Below are 26,058 nucleotides of genomic sequence, written 5' to 3' on the forward strand. Positions count from 1 at the left end.
GATGGTGCCCAAAATCTCCAAGTGTACAAGAAATTAGTATAAAGGAAAAAAATCGAGGTGGCCCCTGGGCTTATTTTGTTTGTATTATCCCAAGTAACATATGTGCCAAGTTTGGTTCTGGTAGGAAATTGCAGTAGTTTTTCTTGGGATTTACCTGCCTCATAAACACACATATCGTAATTTACTATATTTATTATATCATTTATTATATCAAGCATAGTATTATGTGATCTTTTCAATAGACAGCAATTATTATAATCACGCATAACGTCATTGCTGTCTTCAGTAGATATCATTTTTATAATCAATCATAGCATCATGTGCTATCTTCAGTAGATAGCATTATTATAATCAAGCATAGCATCATGTGCTGTCTTCAGTAGATAGCATTATTATAATCAAGCATAGCATCATGTGCTGTCTTCAGTAGATAGCATTATTAAAACCACGCACAACAATCATGTGCAATTTTCAGATCATGCAGTGAAGTGACATTAGTGAAATGATTACAATGTTGTTCGTTAGACAAGCCCCCCTCTTAATATTATTCCTAAAGGTTCGGCTATTGCCATATTTTCCAGACGAATTACGAGTGCATCTCAGTGTTTAACAATGATGACGGCTATGGAAGGCCGAACTAGCTGTTTCCTCAGACTTGTTCTACTGACCTACCCATTCTTCACACAATGTAAGTAGCAAAGGTGTTCGCCGTAGAAGTGATGATGTAACAGGATTAACTACCATAGCAATTAGTTCAAACAATTTTTGAATATACGCACTACGTTCACGGGGCATAGCGACTACGCCTGGTAAATAATTATATTGTACAGGCAGGGAAACTAAATCAATACACGAGTGTCTACTATATGCAAGCCGAAACACGTGTATTGATTTTCAGACGATGAGATCTTTAGATACCAGTTGTAAGGCTTGCATTTGAATATATGTGTTGAAAGAACATAATAATCTTAAGTGAGCGTATTGAACTTCAACCAGGCGTTTTGAAATCAAAAACTGGCAAAAATTCAGATTTTATATGCGCAGAACAAAAAAAAGAACATCTGCCCTCATTCGTAAACACTCGGTTTACGGAACATAACACAGTACTGGCGCAGTGTAGACCACTGGTGGAGGCAGTCTAAACCAGATGACGTATCAGGCTCACTGACCTCTACAGAGGTCAATTGTCAATAGCCTTAGTCGGAGATCCCTCAGCCCATAGTCTCAAAACTATTATACAGGTTGTAACAAAATGGCCATGCGTGACTGTTGGAGAACTACTGGAGTCGAACTACCATCATGGCGATTTCTGCCATGAAGATATCGGGGCGATGACACTGTGCGTGGCACCTCTGAATTGAACCATAGATGTCAAAGAACAGGGATGACATGGATCGTAATTCTATAGAATATTCATATCGTACTGATCACTCGCACCTGCTCATATCTTCCTTTTTTCAGCAAAGAACATTTCCATCCAGTACGTTATGTGAATCGACAGAATATTGGATTAATGTTCAATTAACAGTTTGCAAAATTCTTCTTTTCTCAGCAATGATTCTATACTTTTGTGTAGTGTGTGTATGAATAAGTCATACAGCAGCATATCTCTAGCCTTGCTGAACCAATTTACTATTTGCTATTTTATAAAGACGTCAAAATGTTAAAGCGTGTGTGCTTTAAAGAGGGTGGTTGGTTCTCGGTTATTATAAGCAAAGGAAAGTTTGACAAGTATATGGGCGGTAACTGTGGGAGGATAATAATCGACCATACTGCAGTTACTGTCCGTTTTCCTATACACAATACACAGTGCTCTCACCATTGAGCTGTGACCTGTACAAATCGTGCCATGTTAGAAGTATAGGCATTTGCCTAGTTAACGTCAATGTGTGAAAAATAACCGTCCAATATTAAAAGTACTCTCAAAACTTCTAGCAAATATATTTCTCTAACATGACCTAAAATTACAGCTAGGTTAGATGTTCAGAAATTTGGTACTTTGGTAAAATAGTGAGTGAGGGCAAGGCATAGCTAGCCAACTCCCGTGTTAATTGAATGGAGATTTGACCGAAAATTTTTGTAAACGGACCGCTCACTTCTGAAGAATGCCACACGAAAACGGTACAAGCTACATTTAAAGTACTCTCTGTTCGATCATCATGATGAGTTTCTTATATAGTATGCCAAAATTGGGTACTGTAGGTGATTGACAAAGGGTCGTACTTCGCTAATGAGTGACAGTGAACAGTGAACATGAAAATCAGCGCCCATAACCCAAGTTAGTAGCTAGTTAGTGGAGGCCGTCGCGGGACTGATTATTGATCATCATCATCACTTTCTACTTTTTTTCTAAACAACATACTGTTTTAATAAGATTTTTTTCTTAAAATGCATGTAACTATAATTATTGTTTAGAGCGTGATGAAATAAAACATCACGATTTTCATCACAAAACAAATATAATGCATAAGAAATCGTTTGTTTTAGAGCGTGATGATGAAATAAAACATCACGGTTTTCATCACGAAACAAAGTAATACATAAGAAATCAATTTTTCGTGAGTGATGAAATAAAACATCACGATTTTCATCACGAAACAAAGTAATACATAAGAAATCGTTTGTTTTAGAGCGTGATGAAATAAAACATCACGATTTTCATCACAAAACAAAGTAATAGGCCTACAAAAGAAATACATTTTTCGAGAGTGATTAAATAAAACATCACGATTTTCATCATGGAACAAAGTAATACATACGACATCGTTTGTTTGATTGCAATCAACCGCGACAGTTCGTCTCACACACATAACAATGCACTGCGATCAAATAGGTTGATGACAACATTTGATTGAATGGACTGCACTGCGCCATGATTACGGTGCACCGGTTCAAATCCTTTGTTTGGAGCCAATCAATAATTTCACGTACAGCCTCTATGCAAATTAGAGTTTACACACGCTGCAGCTGGGGTAATCGATCGAAGCTGGTTGCCGTTAGTGATCGAATGCATGAGCTTATTTGCTTTACTGAATCGATTTACTGGATTAATTTCCTTTTAACTGGGTTTAATGCCACAAAGGTCGAATCGGGCTTGCCTTGGACCATAAATGCATCATGCTTGTACAAGCATTATCTTTAAAGAGTTAAAATAAATATTGTTTTAATGATTGTTATCAACTCACTACACTGTTCCGGCAGAGTGATGCGATCTTACCGGAAATCAAAATGGGGTAACTATGGTATACAGGGGTTAGATTAAGGGAATGGGTGACATCACTTATACTTATACGATATACTCGTATCATTCAATCCTGCATAGTTATTTGTTAACACTTAATGTACCGGTATTTTGATGATTGTCTTAGCAGGTGTCAGTGTATCACGCAGATGTAGCTACCGGGGCCAGCCTATCCTCCATGGCGATTCTTTGATAGTAGACGTGTGTACGCGATGTAGTTGTGACAACGGCACCGTCAAATGTGACATCAAGTCTTGTCAACCTACTTACTGTGATGAACCCATCACGGATCCGGCAGAATGTTGCGATTTCTGTCCATACTGTAAGTAAAGAATGCAAAAAAGAGTATATTCCTAGCTCTTAGATGCATACTGCAGTTACTGTTCATTTTATTAGTATGTTACATTCTTCACATCCAAGCTACTACGAGTTGATCAGAGGTTACCTGGCTGAAACAAGGTACGTACATTGTACGCAGCTATATATCTATACAATGATAAAACTGAGGTTCATGTACTAGTTTCCCAATAAGGCCTCATATATATAATCTTCTATAAAAATCTATTCGCTGAAATTGCCGTTTGGCTAACACAGATTCTTTAGCCATGATCTACAATCCAGGAAAAAAAGGTTAGCACACTTTGCCTGTCTTTTGGTATATCTCTGCCCCCGCTCCCCCAATTCAATGTTGGACCAAGCCATGTTGTCAACAGGCCCGTGAGACCCTCCAACATTGAAAGATGGGGAGTGGGGAAGGGTGAGATATAGGGGGTAGTCTGTACTTCACATATACTGCATGTATGTTTCACTCGCCTCTCCAATTTTGATAGGGCACGCATTTCAATTGTTTAGTGCAAGTGTGCCAACTATTAATTTCGCGGATTGTAGGTTCTTGATTCAAATCGCCCAGCAAATCAGTGGCTCTGCTCAAAAACTCTCCTTATACTCCGACTCGAATATGATATTAACAATATGAGTACACTTGATATATAATGATAAATACAACTGTAATAGCAATACACACACACACGCACCCCCACCCCCTACTCCCACCCTCACCACATCACCCCATATCCACCCAATTCATTATACCCCATTATAATCAGCCATTGTCGGTCCACTACTGGACGAAAGCATCATCATATCCCCGCCAGGTAGCTCTGTCTCTAGCCGTGCTGAACCATCATTGTTCTGTAGTATTGGTCTATCTCATCTCATTACTGCATGTAGTTGTGCAGTTTGTGTATATATCTCTCAGTAGTTTAGTATTTGCTTTCTACTCCTTGTTGATGTATACTGCAGACTGTGTTTCAACGGAATCAAATGCCTTTTCATAGTCCATAAAGGCCACGTAGAGAGGTTGATTATGCTCATGACAATTTTCTTCAGTTGATTAAGGTGTGTATATGGTCCATGGGGGAATAACCACTTCTGAAGCCTGTTTGCTCTTTGGGTTGATTGCTTTCCAGAATAATTTCCAATATGTTGGTTAGGATTCTTGTGAAAGGTTTGTACACATTTGAGAGCAGACTGATGGGGCTGTAGTTTTTGAGGTCTTTTTTTTGGTCTCATTTCTTGAAGAGAATAACCATATAGCCTCTTTCCACCGTTGTGGTATACCTTTTCCTATCTTATACAAGCTGTGAACAGCTTTGCAAGCTCTCCTGTGATGGAGTCTCCTTCCATGATTGTGTCAATTACCACGTTGTCTGTTCCTGGTGCCTTTCCTCTTTTCATACTATAATAAAGCGCTTCCCAACTAGTGACCTCAGGCATCTCTTCATTTATTTCTCTTAAAATTTCTTGTCACTCTGATAGAGCTGTTCATAGAACTCTTTTGTTCGTTGTAGTATTAAGTCTTGATCTCTTATTTCCTGTCCGTTTTTTGTCTAACAGGGTTATTATCTCCTCTTTGCCATAAACATCTTGTTGGTTTTCTTTAGGCTCCCGTTATTTCCTATTGTTTCCTTAATCTTCTGAGTGTTATACTTCCGAATGTCGTCCGTTCAATGCCTGTGTTCAAAAAATAAATCATTCCAGCAACTGCTTCAACCATGTCAACAGAGGCTACAGTGTTGACCTCTTCGGCAACTCGTTATGGCCTACTCACAACTATGATAACAGCTATAGACTTCGGTGATCTAGATCTAGAGCTGGAAAGACTTGCCACTGTAAGTTTGAATTCAATTTTTTAATGGCCATGAAAAATGACAAAACAAACGAATTGGAGGAGGAACGAGAAGAAGATGATGCTGCTGAGAAAAAGAACATTAAGAGGAAGAATAGGAAGAGGAAGGGAAAGACATGGAAAACGATGATGACGCTAATGGAGCAGAATAAGACGAGGTGGATGTGGAGGAGGAAGGTAAAAGTACTGACATGTACGAGACAGTGACACTGAAGAAGAACTTGCTGGTGGCGAAGAAGAAAGAGAAAACATGGAAAATGGGAAAGACAACAACGGTGATAGAGGACAGGGAAATAAGTAACACTAACGACGAAGAAAAAGAAGACGACGAGCATGCTGGTGGCGGAGACGGAGGAGGAAAAAGAGGCGAATAAGACGACAAAGAGGCTGGCGAAAACGAACGAGAAAGGTAGGACGAAGGAAAAGAGACAGAAGATGATGAATGAGGAAAGAGGAAGAAGAAGCAGAGGACGAATGAGAAATGAATTAAAATACATTCTCTAATATCATTGCCTTTTTCCATGTGTCATTCCCAGGTAACTATTACGAGTGATAATGTGAGAAATGCCGCCAATAACTTACGACTCCTGGTTGCAAACGAGACGGAACTAGACGACAACAAGCTGGAAGTTATTAGCGAGATTCTAACCAGAATTACTGCCGTAAATGATCCATCACCTGAGGTGAGCCAATATTGGTGAAACATGAATGGAACTTGGTTAAGTGGCGAAATTAAGAACAATACTTTTTTCTGAAGTCAAAGCTACTCCTGACGAAAGCTTGACCATTCTAATAGTCCGGCGGAGAACCCGCTAAAAACTTACTAATTGTTATGACCTCCTGTCGTAAACATGGTAAAAGCCTATCCCACAATTTGTTAAAGAGGTTTGTTCACTCTGATTTGATTGAGGAATGAGAGATCATAATTGTGTTAAAGGTTATCACAAGACCGTGATTGTCACCGAGCTCACGAAACCTTACAGCCCCTTTAAGCTCTTGAGTGAAGTCCATCCAGATAAGCCAACGATGGGAGTTTAGCGCGACAAGTAACGCCGCCATGTGACTATATTATGTGTATGTACCGAGATCCTAAGTGCACGCACTAACCATAATCAAGGGCAATTTATCCTTATAACGAATGCATTTGCACGACCTTGATTTTTTGTAGCAACGTTCGCAGGTTCATTTGTCTACTTTTAAATTTATCTTGTCTCATGTATATAGGTGACACATTCTGTTGTGACAACCATTGACAACATCCTAAATTCTTACGCGGAGAGAGACGATTCGAGCTCAGATGTTTCCATTCCAAAAGCTCCAAATCAGGTCCATAGAGCTTTAGAAAGACAGATTACCGCTGTGCAATCAGAACCAGGAAATACCACCATAGAAGGAAACCACGTGGCTATTCGTGCTGTGAAAGTTCCGCTAGAATCCATTTTAAATGGGACAGTTGTCTTTGAATCAGTTGCTGCAGGAGATGGCAACCCACCTAGCAAAACTAGAGTCAGGGTTTCGACTGGAGAGCCACCAAACGCTGAGACTGAGGTTGCCGTTTCCTTACAACTTCCACAGGAGATAATCGAGGATGTAATTGCAGCAGATATGAAAACTAACGACAACACTGGTAATAATTCCATGGAACTATTCCTTCTATATGAACAGCTTTTGTATGACACCAATTTTTTTAAGTGTTTAAAGCGGACATTTGATAATTGTGCACCCTTTTTAAATTGCCACTAGATAAAGACAAAGCGTATTGTATATTTATTATGCATGTTATGTAAAATTTAATTCGGAGAGCCTTGTCACATTATTTAGTGAACTCGTCCGATTTTATTATACAAAATTGTTTTTGATTCATTATAGGTAACCAAACCGTCGCCGTTAGTTTTATACTCTACCAAAACTCAAAATTGTTTCCATCAACAATCTTGGCAAACGAATCTAAGAATGCGCGGAGTTCGTATCTCCGAGTTGTTGGAAGTCGCACTATTTTCGCTACTATAGAAGGAATTGCCGTGTCTGATTTGCCTCCAACATATCCCGTCGAGCTGAACTTTGCAATTGATAAGGTAAATTATTATTGTTGTTAGATGTGTATAGCTAAAACTATGCTTGCAAATCAAAAATGCTACACACATAAACAGTGTTAACCTATTACCCCAACCCCAGTTAAAATCTTACCTTTATCCACGGTTCTTGATCCAAAATCCTATATATGTGCGATTGTTTTTCACCTTTGTATATATATTTCTCGTGTATGCTGTGATGTGCCCTGAGTAATTTAATTTGATTATTTATCTTTGTTTACAATTTAGATTATTTCATCATGAGTGATGACGTTTTTGGGAATTCCCTTTCATCCATTAAGTTGATCAAAAACAAATTGAATAATATCTAATTGTGGATTGTTGGGAAAACCCCTTTTCTAGAATGTTCATTGTGTCGCACAATTGGGAAAATTCCCCCAAATTGTAAATGGACATCATGTTGTGAAAACCCAACAGTATGTGATGTAATGTAAAAAATTATTCTTGGGAATTTCCCAGTTAACATCATATGTTGTGAAGATGTGAATGAAGTAATTGGCTATGAATGGAATGGGATTTTACAATGATTGGTATATAAGAAAATGTTAAGACAATTCGACGCATAGTACAGTGTTGTTGTGGGCTAGTCCATTTCCTTCAAAGAAAGGAAATTGCGAACCAGAAATATTTTATTTAGTCAATGTACTACTATTTAGCCAGTGATATCGGAGAAGATCCAGAATACGTCAAAGTGCGTACCTCTTTCAAGAAAGGACTCAAAGGAATATATTCTTCTGAAGTCTGGTTTATGAAACAACGCATCTGTCAATGTAAGTGGAAACAGGGGGACAACTGCTGAATGTAGGCCTGTTGTCCATTAGAAATTGTGTGGAAGGTAAAAATAGCACCATTTTGGAGATAGTCAGCTATGCAAGGATTTTATGCAAAGGATATAAAAGTCTTCAGTGGACTTCGCTGAACAGTGATCTTCGCAGGAACATTGAGAAACAGAACTTTACAATCAACAAGAAGAAGGCGGTTGGATAAGTAACTTTGCTAAAGTGTGTATTAAATTGATTGTATTGAGTGTGTTATTGATTGTATGTGTTAATGTTGACTCACTAAAGTATTGTTCAAACATTCTTTTCTTTTGATTAAAAGATTCAGTTATTGTTAACTTAATTAAACAGTGTGTTTTGTTGTGCATTCTAAAGTGAATTTGGGAAAAGGCGTTTTTGGCCTTGAGTCATCGAACGACTCGTAACAATGTTTTTGCTCTTCTGTTTTTGCTGGCGCTTTGTAACATTTTTTTTAAAAATAGGCGCTTTATAAATGTCGTAGCTTGTATGTGTCTATTGCAGACATAACCTGGATATTTGATAACTAAAATATTAGACTATTAAATTATGTCATCTGCTTGTGATGATTCTTCAGGACATTGGAGAGAAGATAGACAATATCCAGTGCGTTTATTGGGATATCGCAGCTAGCAACGGTCTTGGTGATTGGTCCGATACGGGGTGTCAGCGTATCAAACGCTCATCAGATGATCGAGTGATTTGTCATTGTAATCATCTTACTGGCTTTGGTGTTCTTGTGGTGAGTCTAGTCAAATTAAGAAATGACCCAACACTAATTGCAACAAAATCCAAGATGTGGAACAATGCCTAATATCATGCACTACAAAACAACGGCAGCGTGGTCAAGAAGGGTATCGCGTGATTAATTTCGTTATTCAGGTGAATAATACCCTTCTTAACCTCGTTCTCCTTGTTTTATAGTATAAGTAATATCGATGTGATATCGATGTTCACCCCAGGAAGGTACCCTTTATAGGAATGGTATATAGCCCGGTCTATATTCTGCCCTTCAAGTTAGAAAACCCTACCCACTTCGTGCAATTACTCCCATTCTTGTTGTCTTTAGATTTAGGGTTCTTTATTAGAGAATAAACCAAAAGTCCTTTTGTTAGGGGGTAGGGGTCAAAAAGATTTCACACTTACGTTTCAGGTAGGGAGGGAGGGTAATCTTCTTAATGAACAGGACAATTTATAGGACTTTCGTTGAACTTTTGGTTCGTTCCCTTATGAAATTGTATGTTCTGTTTTATTATAATTTCAGGATCGATTTCACATCAGTTATTACGGATTGGACTTGTTCAGTAAAATTGGATGTGGGATTTCGATCACCTGCCTTGTTGCCACACTCTTCATGTACTTGTCCAACAGGTTCGATCAAATTGAATCAATTACACAAAACATACGTATTATGATATTATTCTGTCAACTATGCACGGTGCTATGGGTGTACAACAGCAATGCTCGATCCCCAGTGACTGGATGTACAGAAAGGGTCCTTCTCAAACGTCCCAGCTCATTGCGCTCACTTCTTTATATTAGTACCGTACATGGAACTTACTTAAGGCATGCGCGATGTGTGACATTGTAAATTGGCAAGCCGTGTCAAACAAAATGTAAATTTCTTCATTTTAGAAAAAAAATCAATTGATTCTAAAAGTCGTGGTGGAATTAGAACTTATGTACCCTTTAGTATTAATTACCAGTTTCACTTTTTTTCGGTTTTGTTTTGTTTGTTTGTTTGTTTTTCTTGCAGAAGTTTGATGAAACCTCCTCAACGTATCTTTATTAGTTTTTGTTTCTCATTACTTTCGCTGTACGTTGTCTTCCTTATTGGCATTGACCGAACGAAACCAGAAACCGGATGCGTAATTGTGTCTGTATTGTTGCATTACTTCACATTGACGACGACTTTATGGATGGCTGTTGAAGGGTTTGTGATCTACATGAATTTGGTCAAAGTCATCGGAAAAGGTATCCATATTCCGAAGATGATGTTAAAAACATCTATAACGGCATGGGGTAAGCCACTTAATTGTGCTCACTAGGCCCATACTTGACATATCGAAAGTTTTGGCTACAAAACGACACTCTTATAAATGCATCTATGCACAGTTTCCACCTCGATACACCTGAGTACATAAATTTGTCCAAGCACACTTGATGTCCACCTCAAATATCCCCCCTGGCTCCAAGTTGACTCCCCTGAGACACCACTGATCACAACCATTTCCTTAAACCAGTCTGTTTCAATGGCTGCCTATCCCAGCAAACACAAAACGTTTTCGACATCATTCGCAAAAGGTTATAAAAGGTTGTCAGAAAACGTTTAAATGTCGGGTTATATAAAGGGTATATTAAGAGTATAAAACGTTTTCATAACCTCAAAAAACATTTTTTGATAATCTACTGCTCAGCAAACAAAAATGTTTTACAGAAAACGTTTAAATGTCGGGTTATATAAAGGGTATAAAAACGTTTTAATAGTATTCCAAAAACGTTCTTGAAAACTTAATACAAAACATTCTAAACAGAATGTTATTTTGGGGTTGAAAAAATATTTTGCGAAAAATGTTTGCCCAAAATATTTTCAATAACGTTTTAAAAACGTTTTCATGACCTTTATATAACCTGACATTTAAATGTTATTAAAAGGTTTTGAAAAAAACATTTTAAGAACATTTCTGTGTTTGCTGGGTTCAAACATTTGGACATAATGTTATTTAAGTATTGACACAATATTTGGCAAAAATGTTTGCAAAAATAGTTTGCAATAACATTTTTTGAAAACATTTAAAAATATTGCTGTAGTGTGTTTTCATACAAAACGTTTTAAAACGTTATCATGACCTTTACATAACCCGACATTTTAATGTTATTAAAACGTTTTTACCTAAACCAAAAGCCAAAATATAACTTATTTAAAACGTTTTTAAAACGTTTTTGTGTTTGCTGGGATGCCATCTGTACTAATTTGAGATAAACATATCAAAAAAAGTAACTAACCCCCCTTAAACAATGGCTATTATTCAAAAAGGGGATATTGTATTACAAATCTGTAAAATGCGTTGGAAGCAGAATTTATTTCTGTGGATTTTGACACCTCATTTGAGACGATAGCCCAGAAAACAATAAAACACCGGTCAATTTAATGTAGTGAGGTCCAGATTTGAAAGTTGCACTTACATACAATTTTACAATACAAAAATACTCAGATATCATTACACAGATTTCCTTCCATTACACTGAATGCAAAATCAATAGAATTTACTGCAACTTTCAAATCTTGGGCTACATTGATTTAAATGTACGCTGTGACGTCAATATTTAGTCAATTGCTACAAATGAGGTGTCAAAATGTGCAGAAATAAATTCTGCTTCCAACGCATTTTACAGATTTGTAATACAATCACCCATTTTTGAATAATGGTCATTATTTAAGAGGGGTTAGTTACTTTTTTGAGATGTTTATTGTGTTTCAATTCTTTAACTGACACAGGAATACCAGCGGCTATCGTTTTGATTGTTGGCATCGCTGATATTGAACAGTATCGCAACATGGAACAGTAAGTATGCGGCATATAATGTCTTTTAATAGAAACACTTTCATCGTTTTTTGATCAATATTTCTTATCACAAAGGAGCTTTGTGGAGCAGCAAGATTATAGTAGGTAGCTATAAAGATGAGCAAAACATACTACTCCGGACGTTGACAAACTATTTCACACCAGTTCTCTTACGCATGCACGGTGGCTCCCAACTTTACTGTTACTGTGATGGGTAAACCTGGTCTCCCAACTAAACTGCCGTAAATATAGTCAGTTTACAAATGATCTTAAACTGATCATATACGGCAGTTTAAGATATATAAAGCGTGATAGCGCCCTCTGTTGTAATTAATTAACTTTAGTGCGTATATGAAATGTATTTGAAAATATTTTGACACCGTAAAAAACAATAGCACTCAAAAACAATATTGCAGAGACACAATAGTGCTCAAAGAAATTAACGATCAAGCTTAAACTATTGAGGGGTAAAAATAAAATGGGCGACGGGCTGTTTATGATGTTAAGGTTACGTATTTACCTTGCTTTCTTTCCCTGTGGGGCTATTATATATTGGAACTCCATTTGTCGCAAGTCTTCACTATGGGAGTCTCCGGTCTCAGCCTTGGTGGGCTTGCGGCCTTGATGTTTTTGATGCTTTTATATTGAATATTGCAAAGTCATGTTAGTGGATACTATAATTTGATAACAATGATTGTTTTAATTATTTTCCATCCATGTACAGTTGCTTCATTCGCATTGGCTATGCGTTCTACTTTACCCACGTACTACTTTTAGGACTAACTCTAGTCGTCAACACGTATTTCTTTTGTGCGGGTGATGTACGCACTTACATGCGGGAGAACACCTAACAGCATAAATCGTAACAAACGGGAGGAGATGAAAAAGCGAGTTCGATATGCGTTTGCTTTAACTTCACTTTTTGGCCTGACGTGGGTATTTGGCCTTTTATCTCTCAGCCACCCATACGTAGCTGATGTCTTCCAGATTCTCTTTTGTATATGTAGCTCTCTTCAAGGGTTGTTTATTTTTGTTATGTTCTGTGTGATAAACAAAGAAGTTCAGATGATCGTGAAAACATATTTTTCTTGCCAAGACAGGCCCATTTCGGATACCATACAAACACCTGGTTTCAATAGTAGTCAAAATACTGATAGGAAAGGAACAACTAATAATGTATTAGTTCCATGTGCTGAAGCTGGATCGTCTGCGCTGTAATTGGACTACGAAAATCTCATTATTTTTATGTATTTTTACGGCCGTTAATATTGAATCAATCACCACTGGTTGTTGACTATTTTGGGTCGCAACCTCGCCCAAAATTAGCAAAAATGCCACAAACGATGAATACATAATTGTGGAAGAGTCCAAAATGTGCACGGTGGGAGATAAATGGGTGATTCTCTGAAAAGGGGAACTTTTAAGTCCCGCGACTTTCGGCGCTCATAAAAGTTTTAAAAGCGAATTTCTTTTTTCTTTTGTGGCTTAGTCATGGACTTTTGTATGTATAAAAAGAGTTAAGAACATCCAAGTGGGGAAAAATTAATTTCTTGGAGTCAAGAAATTCTTCAATATCTGGCGACCCCCCTGAAAACCCCATGTCCCGATGTCACGCACCGAATTTTAGTGATTTTGTAGTATTTTTGTGAGCAAGTGTGGGAAGTGAAAATTACCACTGACTGGGGTAAATATCATGTCTAAGATGGTTTAAATGCTTAAAACCACTTCTAAAGTCAATTTTATGGAATAATTCAAAAATGTGTGTCAAAAAATTGCTGTCCCTTGGTTTTGCATCATTGCCGTCACATTGGCATCAAAACGGCTGGAGGTGAAGACCAAATATCAGAGGTCAATAATTTGACCCTGTACGCTGACTTTTACAGACGACGAAAAACATCAACCCGGAATAGGTGCACATTGGCACTCTTTTCCTGCCAATTTTGAGGGTATCTTCAAGTATACACGCGCATACCTTTATTCAACATCATCTCCAAACGTTTCTGATCAAGTCTTATTGTTGAATTTTTCCGGAAAATAATGATGGTTGAATATGTCCCACAAGCTGTTGTGGTGATATGTAACACGTGGGTAAGCTTAACCCTACTATTAATCGTAAGCAATGTCTGAACCATCATCTCCGCTACATCAGTTGGCGTCACAATTTGCCGTGGCGGAGATGATTCTCTATAGGAATTTGTGTAGAAATATCATCTCCGTCACATCACTATCATCTCCATCACAGTATTGTCATCTCCATCACAATTTTTGTTGACCTTTATTTGACCTTTGACCCAGACAACATGGAATTTACTATTTGGAAATGTAATTGATATTGTATGTGTTTACTATGTCAATAGAAATTTATTTAGTTATTTTAAGCAAAATTATGAATATACTTATTTGTAATATTACTTGTTTGTATAAAAAAAATACTAACAGACATGACATTTTCCGTACAGCCTGCCTCTCATTGTCCCAACTAAATGTCGAAAGTACAAAATCATATTTTTTTTAAATGAAAAAAGCAAACATGAATCAAGCAACTTACAAGTTATCCATAAAACTCATAATTAAGAGTTTTAACAATTTTTTGTCCTTTTTTCCTTTTTGGCCTAAATGTGACGGAGATGATGCTTACCTGGCACAACCTGCAGATTACGCCCTCTATAATATAGAGGGCGCCCTAAAGATTGCGCCAAATATTGTTTTCATGCACTAGAGACTTACATCCTTACAGATATGTAAAGGAAACATTTTTATAATCATTTTCAAATTCATATTTGCCTATCTTCCAATAGTACACCTTTTCAGAGAAATACCCAAATATCAATATTAATAAACAGGGACATGGTTTGGTAATCATTTTTGCAACAACTATTATGAAATCTAATAAGTTGTCACTATTTTTCAACATCTTTTTAAAATTGCTACAAGAAATAATATAATTATGTCACAATAACTTTTAATAATAGTGAAAAGCGGTTTGGAAAGAGCTTATATTGACGATGGATTTGACCAATTGCACACTCATATACTATGCTGTACACAAACAGACAATAAACCATTGGCATTAACTTAATTTTACTTCTCATAAGAAGATAGTTAATTACAATCTAGGTCAGTGCATGCTCCATGATGTGCAAATGAGATTTTAGAGAAAGATTAAAGGGGGAGTTATGGCAAGACAAGATATGACAAGGATTATGTTTTTGAAGTGGTTTATTCAATTATATTGAATTTGTATAGCATTGTATAGTAAAAACACGGTTGTTTGATGTATATAGAATTGGCTTCATTATTAACTAAATGCAAACTATAGATGGCGCTATTTATCCTAAATCATATTTCTCTATTTGCAAGGGGTAGGTGCTTAATACTGCCATTAAAACACCTAAAATAGGTGAAACAAGCAACAAGGCAATTTTATAAACATATTGTATCAAACAATAAAAGGAATTATTTGTATTAAAAGCTTGAAAGAGTAATTTTCAGTAACTAAATAGCGCCACCAATTTTGTCATTAATAGATACATTTATATCCGAAAAAGCTTTAAAAATGCTATAAAGGTGAATAATTTTGTAAAAGAGGGGAAATTAAAGTTGAGAATGACTCAAAAGCATCTGTATACATTAGCATGATACCACTTTCAGCTGTTTAAGCCTAAATGTTGGATGTACATGATGTTTTGTTTGAAAAACTAATAAATGATCCCACCAAACAACCATGAAAACAAATAAATACCTGAATTGTGATTTTACATAAATTAAAGCAGCGAGTTCTTTCTTTCGATTGTTTTGTTTACTTCTCTAATTCTGTGGTAGTTACAGAAACTGTGACTTTTAATCGTTCTTTTCGTTTTTGTTTTTTTATGTATTTCATTCTTTATTCTTTCCTTTCGATCAATGTAAAACCGTTTTCTGCCCAATTTTACACGATATTCTTAAATACTTGAGAACGTTACTGCAATCTTATTGGTTCTTACCCGTGTGATATGACATGATATAACACGGGTCAGCGCGTATGAATCGACGTGATACTCGTACTCGCTATTTGAACCAATCGGAGGCGCATGGCAACAACGGGGCTGATCGATTTTAAGCCCTAGTATGATAGGTAATTCCCTGTAAAATGTAAGATTTAATTTGATTAAAATTTGTAATACTTAAGATATTTTTATCTGAATTGAAGTGTTTAAGAATGAGAATAAAGGGCGACATCATTATTTTTGGCGTGAAACAACGAGGCGAAATAATGATGTCGCCCGTGTTATATGAGACGATTGATGCACTCCAGCGGCTAAAAACAATACCTTTATTCTCTAAATAATGGGTTGAATTAATCTTAGGCCTATTTGTCAAGGTTAGCAGAATTGTGATGACAATCTAAATTTAAAGTGACTATCCAATGAATATAAGTACTAGTGGCATAGTGATTTAATAATCTTTCTCCAATGTGATACCATACGCGTGCAACTTTGTTGAAATAGCGGTTTATCAACAGTCAATCGACGAATAATAGAGAGGTTACGATTTCCAAACGTACGTATCATACGCACGTACATCTATTCAAAATCACTCTCATGTGACGGGATCTACGTACGTTTGGAAATCGCAAACTCGCTACTATAGATTTTATAGTATGTTTTGTATAAAAAAAACTTTGCTAGTCGTGTATAGGAAAGGCAACATTAGTATCTCATGCTACATAGAACTGGACACCCAGGCATTGCAAATACAACATTAGCCTCTGAATCTGATGATGATACGTATAGCTGGGCACTCAGGTATTCAAAAGACACCAATTATATCCGATGTTGCACACAATTGCACCCATTGGAAAACAACATTAGTCTCTAATGGTACATGTAACTGGGCACCGGATTTTGGAAAAACAACACTAATCTCTGATGGTATAGAACTGGGTATCCTGGTATTGGAAAGACAACATTAATATCTTATAGTACATGGAACTGGGCACCCAGGCACTGGAAAGACAATAATAATATCGTATTGAACATGAAATTGGGCACCTGGGTAGTGGAAATAAAACATTAATTTCTAATGGTTCATATAACTGGGCACTTTGAAATTTAAGAAAAAAACAGTAACGGCTGCTTTTACATAGAACTTGGCATCGATGTATGTGTCTCCAGCACTTTGGTGCAAGTTGTCTTGGTGTTTAGATATATACATTTTAGGGATTGATTGATTGATAAATAGACCAAGACACCCGGGTATTGGAAATGGATTGGAAAAACAACATTAATGGTTACTCGGGTATTGAGAAGACAACATTAGTCTCTGATGTTGCACATAATTGGGCACAATGGATTGGAAAAACAACATTACTCTACTGGGTACCCGGGTATCGACAAGACAACATTAGTCTCTGATGTTGCACATAATTGGGCACAATGGATTGGAAAAACAACATTACTCCACTGGGTACCCCGGTATCGACAAGACAACATTAGTCTTTGATGTTGCACATAATTGGGCACAATGGATTGGAAAAACAACATTACTCCACTGGATACCCGGGTATCGACAAGACAACATTAGTCTCTGATGTTGCACATAATCGGTCACAATGAATTGAAAAAAAAAAACATTCCTCCACTGGGTACCTGGGTATCGAAAAGACAACATTAATCTATGATGTTGCACGTAATTGGTCACAATGGATTGGAAAAACAACATTACTCCACTGGGTACCTGGGTATCGAGAAGACAACATCAGTCTCTGATATTGCACATAATTGGGCACAATGGATTGGAAAAACAACATTACTCCACTGGGTACCCGGGTATCGAGAAGACAACATTAGTCTCTGATGTTGAACATAATTGGGCACAATGGATTGGAAAAACAACATTACTCCACTGGATACCCGGGTATCGAGAAGACAACATTAGTCTCTGAAGTTGCACATTGGGCACAATGGATTGGAAAAACAACATTACTCCACTGGATACCCGGGTATCGAGAAGACAACATTAGTCTCTGATGTTGCACGTAATTGGGCACAATGGATTGGAAAAACAACATTACTTCACTGGGTACCTGGGTATCGAGAAGACAGCATTAGTCTCTGATGTTGCACATAGTTGGGTACAATGGATTGGAAAAACAACATTACTCCACTGGATACCCGGGTATCGAGAAGACAACATTAGTCTATGATGTTGCACGTAATTGGGCACAATGGATTGGAAAAACAACGTTACTCCAATGGGTACCCGGGTATTGAGAAAACAACATTAGTCTCTGATATTGCACATAATTGGGTACAAATGGATTGGAAAAACAACATTACTCCACTGGGTACCTGGGTATTGAGATTACAACATAATTAGTCTTTGATGTTGCACATAATTGGGCACAATGGATTGGAAAAACAACGTTACTCCACTGGATACCCGGGTATCTAGAAGACAATATTAGTCTCTAATGTTGCACATAATTGGGAACAATGAATTGGAAAAACAACGTTACTCCACTGGGTACCTGCCCAGCAAACACAAAAACGTTTTAAAAACGTTTTGAATAAGTTATATTTTGGCTTTTGGTTTAGGTAAAAACGTTTTAATAACATTAAAATGTTGGGTTATATAAAGGTCATGATAACGTTTTAAAACGTTTTGTATGAAAACACACTACAACAATATTTTTAAATGTTTTCAAAGAATGTTATTGTAAACTATTTTTGTAAACATTTTTGCCAAATATTGTGTCAATACTTAAATAACATTATGTCAAAATGTTTGAACCCAGCAAACACAGAAATGTTCTTAAAATGGTTTTTCAAAACCTTTTAATAACATTTAAATGTCGGGTTATATAAAGGTCATGAAAACGTTTTTAAAACGTTATTGAAAATATTTTGGGCAAACATTTTTCGCAAAATATTTTTTCAACTCCCCAAAATAACATTCTGTTTAGAATGTTTTGTATCCGGTTTTCAAGAATGTTTTTGGAATGTTATTAAAACGTTTTTATACCCTTTATATAACCCGACATTTAAACGTTTTCTGTAAAACATTTTTGTTTGCTGAGCAATAGATTATCAAAAATGTTTTTAAGGTTATGAAAACGTTTTATACTCTTAATATACCCTTTATATAACCCGACATTTAAACGTTTTCTGACAACCTTTTATAACCTTTTGCGAATGATGTCGAAAACGTTTTGTGTTTGCTGGGTGGGTATCGAGAAGACAACATTAGTCTCTGATATTGCACATTATTGGGCACAATGGATTGGAAAAACAACATTACTCCACTGGGTACCCGGGTATTGAGAAGTCAACATTATGTAGCCTATGATGTTTCACATATTTGGGTATTGGAAGGACAACATTAATCTCTGATGTTACATAGAACTAGGCAACCGCATTCTAAATACAAGTGTTAATAGTTTTTAAACAATTCAACACTTTCATTGTTACTCTTTTATTAACACTTTAACATGTTGATATCACCGAGTACGCAAACATACAAAAATAAACGGGATATGTTAAAAAAAAGTATTAACACTTATTTTAGAGTGTGGGTATTGGAGAGACATGTGAGTTATGTACATCATCCACCAGTGGAGCTCCTGCGCCCTTCGCAGAACTTCCGGTAGTGGATGTTCTGCGCTCGGGGGCGCAGAGAATCCACTGTCGGAGTTGCAATTCGGCCTTATTGCTTCCGAGCGCAGTTACTCCAACAGTGGATGTTCTGCGCCCGAGCGCAGCAATGATCCACCGTTACATATAAGGGACTGCGCCCGGGCGCATGAACTCCGACAGTGGATGTTCTGCGCCCGAGCGCAGAAATGATCCACCGTTATTATAATACGAAAATCAATTATTTTACTTCCGAGCGCAGTTACTCCGACAGTGGATGTTCTGCGCCCGAGCGCAGCAATGATCCACCGTTACATATAAGGGACTGCGCCCGGGCGCAGCAACTCCGACAGTGGATTCTCTGCGCCCCCGAGCGCAGAACATCCACTACCGGAAGTTCTGCGGAGGGGCGCAGGAGCTCCACTGGTGGATGACGTACATACATGGACATGTCGCATTAGTCTATAATATTGGCCAACCGGGTATTGAAGTGGCAACATTCATTTCTGATGGCACATAAAACTGATATCAACAAAATCACTTTTTGAAACAATCAAAATAGATTATCGTGATATTAATACGAATTAATATCTAATATTATCTCAGACACAAGCTGTGACAGGCATAATCATGATAATGATCAATGTTGAAAAACATAATGCGTTATCTAAGCAACGCAACATGAGACAATTAAACCTATACTTATTTTGCAAATTAATAACAATAATATTGTCTCTCCATTGTCAAATTACGTGACTAAATCAAGAAAAGGGCAGATGTTCAGAATGTGATCAGAAAGCCTCTGAATCCATTAGTTTTCCGATACAATATATGTAATTTTCGGAATACGACCGTCGTAGCATCCTTTTTCTTCTGCGTGCGAGTAAGTAAATAATTAACGAAACCGCTGGAGGCCAGAAACAACTTCTCCTTTCTAGCAAGCTCTTATACTAGAGAGCAGTACGTACGTAGACAACAAATGGAACAGTGATGTATTAAAGAGGGCTGTTCACCGACTAGATACAGTCAACAAGACAAAAATGTATTATCTTCGATGCCTCCGTCGATGGAATAGTTCCAGATTTACCGAATTGTTGTGGTGAGAAAGCTGGATATTGCTGAACCAAGAAACAGCATAATTTGGCATATTTAGTAGACAGGTATGTATGTATTTTTATATGTGCGTGTGAGATGTGCGTGGGACTTGTGTTGTGACCTGATTTGTAGAGTTACCTGCCTGTTGGTTATGATTAAGAACTGCCTGTTGGTTATGATTTAAGAGTAGGCAATGCATCTGAAAGTATATAGCATGACAATAATTATAAACAAAATTGTCAAAAATCTTTTCTCTCTGCAATGGCATTGTTTTTTACTGGGGGGGGGGGGAGCCGGGTATTTTCGTAGACGGTGTATATAGATGTTTTTATCGTCGTTCTGATAACAATGTTCTCTTCCCACCACCAGCTACGCCTCGCAATATAAAGTTCAAGTTAACTCTGTATGCATGCTGTGTGTGGGTGTGTGGGTGTGTCGGTGGGTCAGGGCCCGGGTCAGGGATGATTTGGGGCAGGATGTGGTAGGGAGGGGTGTGCGTGGGGATATTATGGTATGTGCCCACTGTGGTATGTGCCATTTGTGTTTGGGTTATATATTTATGCCTGAGGTTCCTCTTGAAGGACTAATATAGTAATAATATTTAGAAAAGCCATACAATGATGAGCATTTATCCCTATGATGGAATTGTCAATCGCTCGCGCCCTTGCTTGAATTACTACTTACATTCGTGCATACACCATGTACACCGAGTGTTATTAATTCTGAAAACGTTATTACTAGGAACAAATCATACAAACGCATTTTATGTTGAATGTAAAAAGGAAACAAATGACTATTGAAATCCGTTTTGAGAGTTTTCGTAGATCAACTGCATAAATAGTACGTTTACATGTATATAATGTAATAATCGTAACCAGTGGTAACATAAATTATTTAAAAAAATTGATTTATGAACTACTGTAGAATATGCTCTACATTATATAACATAAACCAAAACTAAAAGAGGAAAACGAACTATAATATAATTTTCCCCCAGTTATTAGTTATTGCTCCAGCATCTACCTCACAAATGCCAGTTTGAGTAACATTAGTCACACGTTCTGTGCCATTTTGTGCTAATTCATGTATCCGCTTTGCCTATGTTACTTATGTTACTTACATTTTGTTTTATAATAGTCATGTTAGTTATAGGCTACTGTCTAAATGCCTGATTTGAGAGAAATATGATTAAGCATACAAATAAATAACACGATATTTTGTCAGCTTTATTTACTTTGCTATTCGTGACACAATAATAATATTATGGTATGTTCATGTTTATATTATAATTTGTTAACGAGAATATTTGCCTATAAATTAGAAGCGTACCGAAGGGAAGGGCGGGGGGGGGCAGGTAAAGCAAGTTTCCATCTCCTGGCTCGAAATATCGGGATAAAATTAATCAAATTGTGATGTGTATATCCTTATGCCCGGTTGTATGCCACAATTGTGGCTGTCCTCTCACTTTGGGGGATAACACAGTCCAACGTTAAATAATCCACTATCATCATTTCTTTTCCTAAATCATTATTTTTCAAATCGAAATTTTATCACAATACGAGGCTTATCAGGTAAAGGAAAGAGCACATTTCAGCAGCATTGCAGTATGTATGGATAGATAAGCACAAAATAATGATCGATCAACGCAGAAACGTCGTTATTTTGTCATTTAATAAAAAACAGAAGTAAAAAATAAGTAATAAATCAGATCATTCTAATTTGATTATAGCATGCAATTATTGTCTGTTGAATATTGACCTGTTGTTTTATTTTACCAAACTGAACCGCACGCATGGGATGAACATCGTATTATTGCTTCCTATTGTTACTAATACATCTTAATAGAGTCAAGACAATTCAATGTCTGTCGACGTTATCCTTTTAATATATCTGTCAATTTGAATACTTCAGCAACAGTAAAATGACAAAACAGGTTAGTTTAACTATCAAGTATGCCTTGATTTATAATACAGTCAATTCAGACAAAATATGGCTTGACCAAGAACTAATTGCAACAGCAAAGCATTAGGGGAAATGACTTCATTTGTCACTTCAGGTCACTGGTACTATACGTGTTACTAAAAGTAAGTGTTTCGCTATGCGAAAGATTATTCAGAGCATTGTGTCATTTAAAAATCGGTATATTTGGCATGTGAACGATAAAACTGCCTTTTAGAATAATACATCCATGATCCTAGCCGCAGTTTGTGGCCAGTGGCGTAACTCCTATGGGCTCAGGGTGTGCAAACCCGCGGGCACCCGAGCTGAGGGGGCACCCGAAGGGTGCCTCCTCAGCTTGGGTGTCCATTGGTTCCAGCTAATCAGTGGGGCACCCAGCTATTAATGCCCGCGGGCACCCAAAACCAAAGTTACGCTACTGTTTGTGGCCCTCACGGACTTAGCGAGCGCGTAGCGCGAGGCGTCCAACCGAGGTTGCGTATAAAAGCAACAGAGCCCAAAAGTCATCATTGATTTGATTTTTCGAGAACGCCTCAAAATTTCGAGCGATAAACACAGAACATTCATTTAGAAACCATATTAAATATCTTAGTTTATTCTTTGATAAATTGATAAACCAGGTCTATCGAAGTGATGAATGAAGTTGATAAGCCAACTTTCTTTTTAATGCAACTAACAAATTTCAGTTCCGGCAATTTTACATGCATTTTCAATGCTACAATACTTTGCATATTTGCTAACTCAATCTGGATGAAATTTGATTTTTATTTCAATGCATTGTCGTCACTTCAATATGAATAATCACAAATGTTTTCTTCCAGTAATGCAAGGGGCACCGGAAACCCAACATAATTTTATCTCAAATCTAATCAACATTCTATTGTATTGCAGTGTGGTCTATATACCGGTAAACAAATTAATTTAGTATATCACTCATAGTTCAATGTCATTAACTGAAATATTACATTGTCAAATTCGGGGTCAAATTCGAGGAAAAGGACGTCAAAAGGTCGTCAAACATATTCTATAAGATATTTAAATGTTAATCTACATTTCGCGATTTCAACTTAACGCAAATGGAATTGCTTTCAAGTGTAATTATCAACAATACAGTGGTTTTGTGGCACCTGTCCGTGTTACTTGTAGGCACGAGTTAGCTTAATGTTTTCTTCTTTGTAATAGCTACTTATACACAGGTGACCAAATGGTCATTAGCTAAATTGCTAAATTAGCTAGATTTAGAATCTTTTGCCATTTTAAAGGACCAATGTGTCATTACCGGCAACAATCAAAAGAAAATGCAACATATCTGAATTTCGATGTACCATTGTTTCTAATGTATCAAGTTTGTTATTGGTATCCATGCAACGGAATATTTACAGGAAACCCATTTAGTCGTCTCGTCGTCTCAGAATTATATCACTTCACTTATTATATCATTTTTTCCTGATGACATTCAATAAAACATGAACACTTAGTAGAAAGAACGCAATTCTTTAATGGGGCGTGTTGTTAAATAATGCATTTTCAAGCAAATAAAGTTAAGTCATAAAATTTAACTGTCAAACGAGAGTACATGTTCTTGTTTAGCCACCGAAGAAGGTCGCTTGCCCACTATGAATTGTTTGCACTATTTTAATGCATTTTCATGGTCATTGAATAAAACTATCAATTTCCGATTTGCTATAATGTTAAGATAAAATGGACGATATAGTAATATATTAAAATTATCCATAGGACATTGCACTGTATGTTGTTAGGGCGACTCATTAAATTAGTCGCATTTTAATTGCGACCATAACAGTTAGGTAATATAGGTCGAGGGAATGTGTATAGGGTTAAATTTATGGGTTAGGGGTAGGATAATGAAGAACTTAGGAATTGGATCAGGTGTAAAGTTCATGGCGCATATTTCATTCTGAAATTTTGAGCAAACCTATCCTCCCCTTACTTGCATCTGGTCTATTTCTTGGTTTGATTGTGTGTTTGTTTGTTTTCATCTCCTTCAATCCAATAATCAAATCATTTTGAAGCAAAAAGATTATTTTAGTTTTACATGCCTCTGCCGACAAAACTTATTGATATTGAATAATTGGAGCGAAAGGAGAAAACAAGAGAAATGGTAACATCGTGTGTACCTTTAAAACATTGGAATGTTTGTAAATTGCGTTATTATTTTCATCAGGCTAAGACCAATGAAGACTGTTGTACTTGTCATGAGTTTCATGAGAAAAGTCCAATAATTTCGTTCTAGTTCTATTGAATAAGGTATTTAAATGTCAATCTATATTTCGCGATTTGGACTTAACGCAAAGTGTAATTATCGACAAATTGTCGTTTTGTTGCACCTGTCCGTGCGATAGTTACTTGTAGGCACGATTTATCTTAATGTTTTCTTCTTTGTAAGAGCTACTTATACACAGGTGACCAAATGGTCATTAGCTAAATGGCGTCGTTAGGAAGATTTAGTGTCTTATTGGTGTGCATGAATAACCTTATTTGTTGTTATTTATTATGAAACGCAGGTACAGATTCAAAATGCAATGGCAGGTACAGATTCAGGGGTGTGACATTTAATTATCAGTCAAATTTTATGGAGGAGACAAAGCGTTTGAAAATGGACAATCAGAACATGACAAAACTACAGTCTTCCGTTTTGTATGGTTTATGATTGTTTCACAAGTATTGACTCGAAGCTGTCATTCCATTATGCTTGTAGATGAAATTCTACGGTATTCGCACAGGCGACGAAATAAAAATAGTTCACCTTCCGTTTTCATTACTTTTGTGTGATCTAAATTGATGAGCATTCAACGGTAAAATATCGCTCCCTCACCTATGAACAAATGTTACCAAAACAGCAATATCCTACATGCTTTTGTGTACAGGCAAACAGCAGTATGATAATAATTGGTACAGGGTTTTTCTTCTTCTTTTTCTTCATTATTTTTTTCTTGGAATGATACTGATGAAATTATATATCATGATATTGCACTGTAGGACAAGTAGAGAGATTTAAATAACAAAGGATGTTAACAACAGACTGATATTTTTTGGAGCGAACCCCGGGAGCGAACTGTTAAATTGAACAGGAGAGTTAATCAAGCAGCGCATCTGTTAAAGCGAGCGTATAGATAAATCAAGTGAGGAAAGAACAGAGAGAAAAAAGATAGTGGGCTCCTTTTTATATGTTGTTATTCTGACTATACGAGCCCTGTGATCTCCATAAAATCACCTATGTATACATGTATGCACCGTGATGTATGGGAGAGAGAGATGGATGTGCGAGACGGGGAGAGATGAGAGAGATTACTGAGAGGATAAAGAAAATAAAGAGAGCGTGCAGATAAATCAAGTGAAAGAGAGGCAGAGAGAGAAAGAAAGAAGAGAGACGTAAGGGTGTGAGAGATGAGAGATATATTACTGAGAAGATACAGCAAGTAAAGAGAGCATAATAATAGATAATCAATTGGGGAGGGAGAGAGGGGGAGGAAGAGAGGGGAGGGAGA

General features: G+C 36.9%; 1 protein-coding gene across 1 annotated transcript; it reads left to right on the top strand.

Annotated features, from left to right (window-relative positions):
* The first annotated feature begins 637 nt into the window (after positions 1 to 637).
* On the top strand, positions 638 to 13,415 carry LOC140149861 (adhesion G-protein coupled receptor G2-like). The gene is made up of 11 exons (XM_072171894.1): positions 638 to 688; positions 3,372 to 3,563; positions 5,282 to 5,412; positions 5,966 to 6,112; positions 6,654 to 7,056; positions 7,299 to 7,504; positions 8,897 to 9,061; positions 9,584 to 9,690; positions 10,076 to 10,341; positions 11,819 to 11,885; positions 12,610 to 13,415. Exons 3-11 carry the CDS (start codon positions 5,296 to 5,298, stop codon positions 12,734 to 12,736), a joined length of 1,605 nt encoding a protein of 534 aa, XP_072027995.1. The 5' UTR covers positions 638 to 688; positions 3,372 to 3,563; positions 5,282 to 5,295; the 3' UTR covers positions 12,737 to 13,415.
* The last annotated feature ends 12,643 nt before the right edge of the window (positions 13,416 to 26,058 follow it).

The sequence above is a fragment of the Amphiura filiformis genome, chromosome 1, assembly GCF_039555335.1.
Source record: "Amphiura filiformis chromosome 1, Afil_fr2py, whole genome shotgun sequence".
Classification (NCBI taxonomy): domain Eukaryota; kingdom Metazoa; phylum Echinodermata; class Ophiuroidea; order Amphilepidida; family Amphiuridae; genus Amphiura; species Amphiura filiformis.

Bases quoted from the DNA above. Each gene is read 5' to 3' on its own strand.
- LOC140149861 (XM_072171894.1), top strand. From the start codon at position 5,296: ATGTCAACAGAGGCTACAGTGTTGACCTCTTCGGCAACTCGTTATGGC. The intron at 7,057-7,298 runs GTAATAATTCCA...GATTCATTATAG, and splicing joins GAAAACTAACGACAACACTG to GTAACCAAACCGTCGCCGTT. The intron at 9,062-9,583 runs GTGAGTCTAGTC...TTATAATTTCAG, and splicing joins CTGGCTTTGGTGTTCTTGTG to GATCGATTTCACATCAGTTA.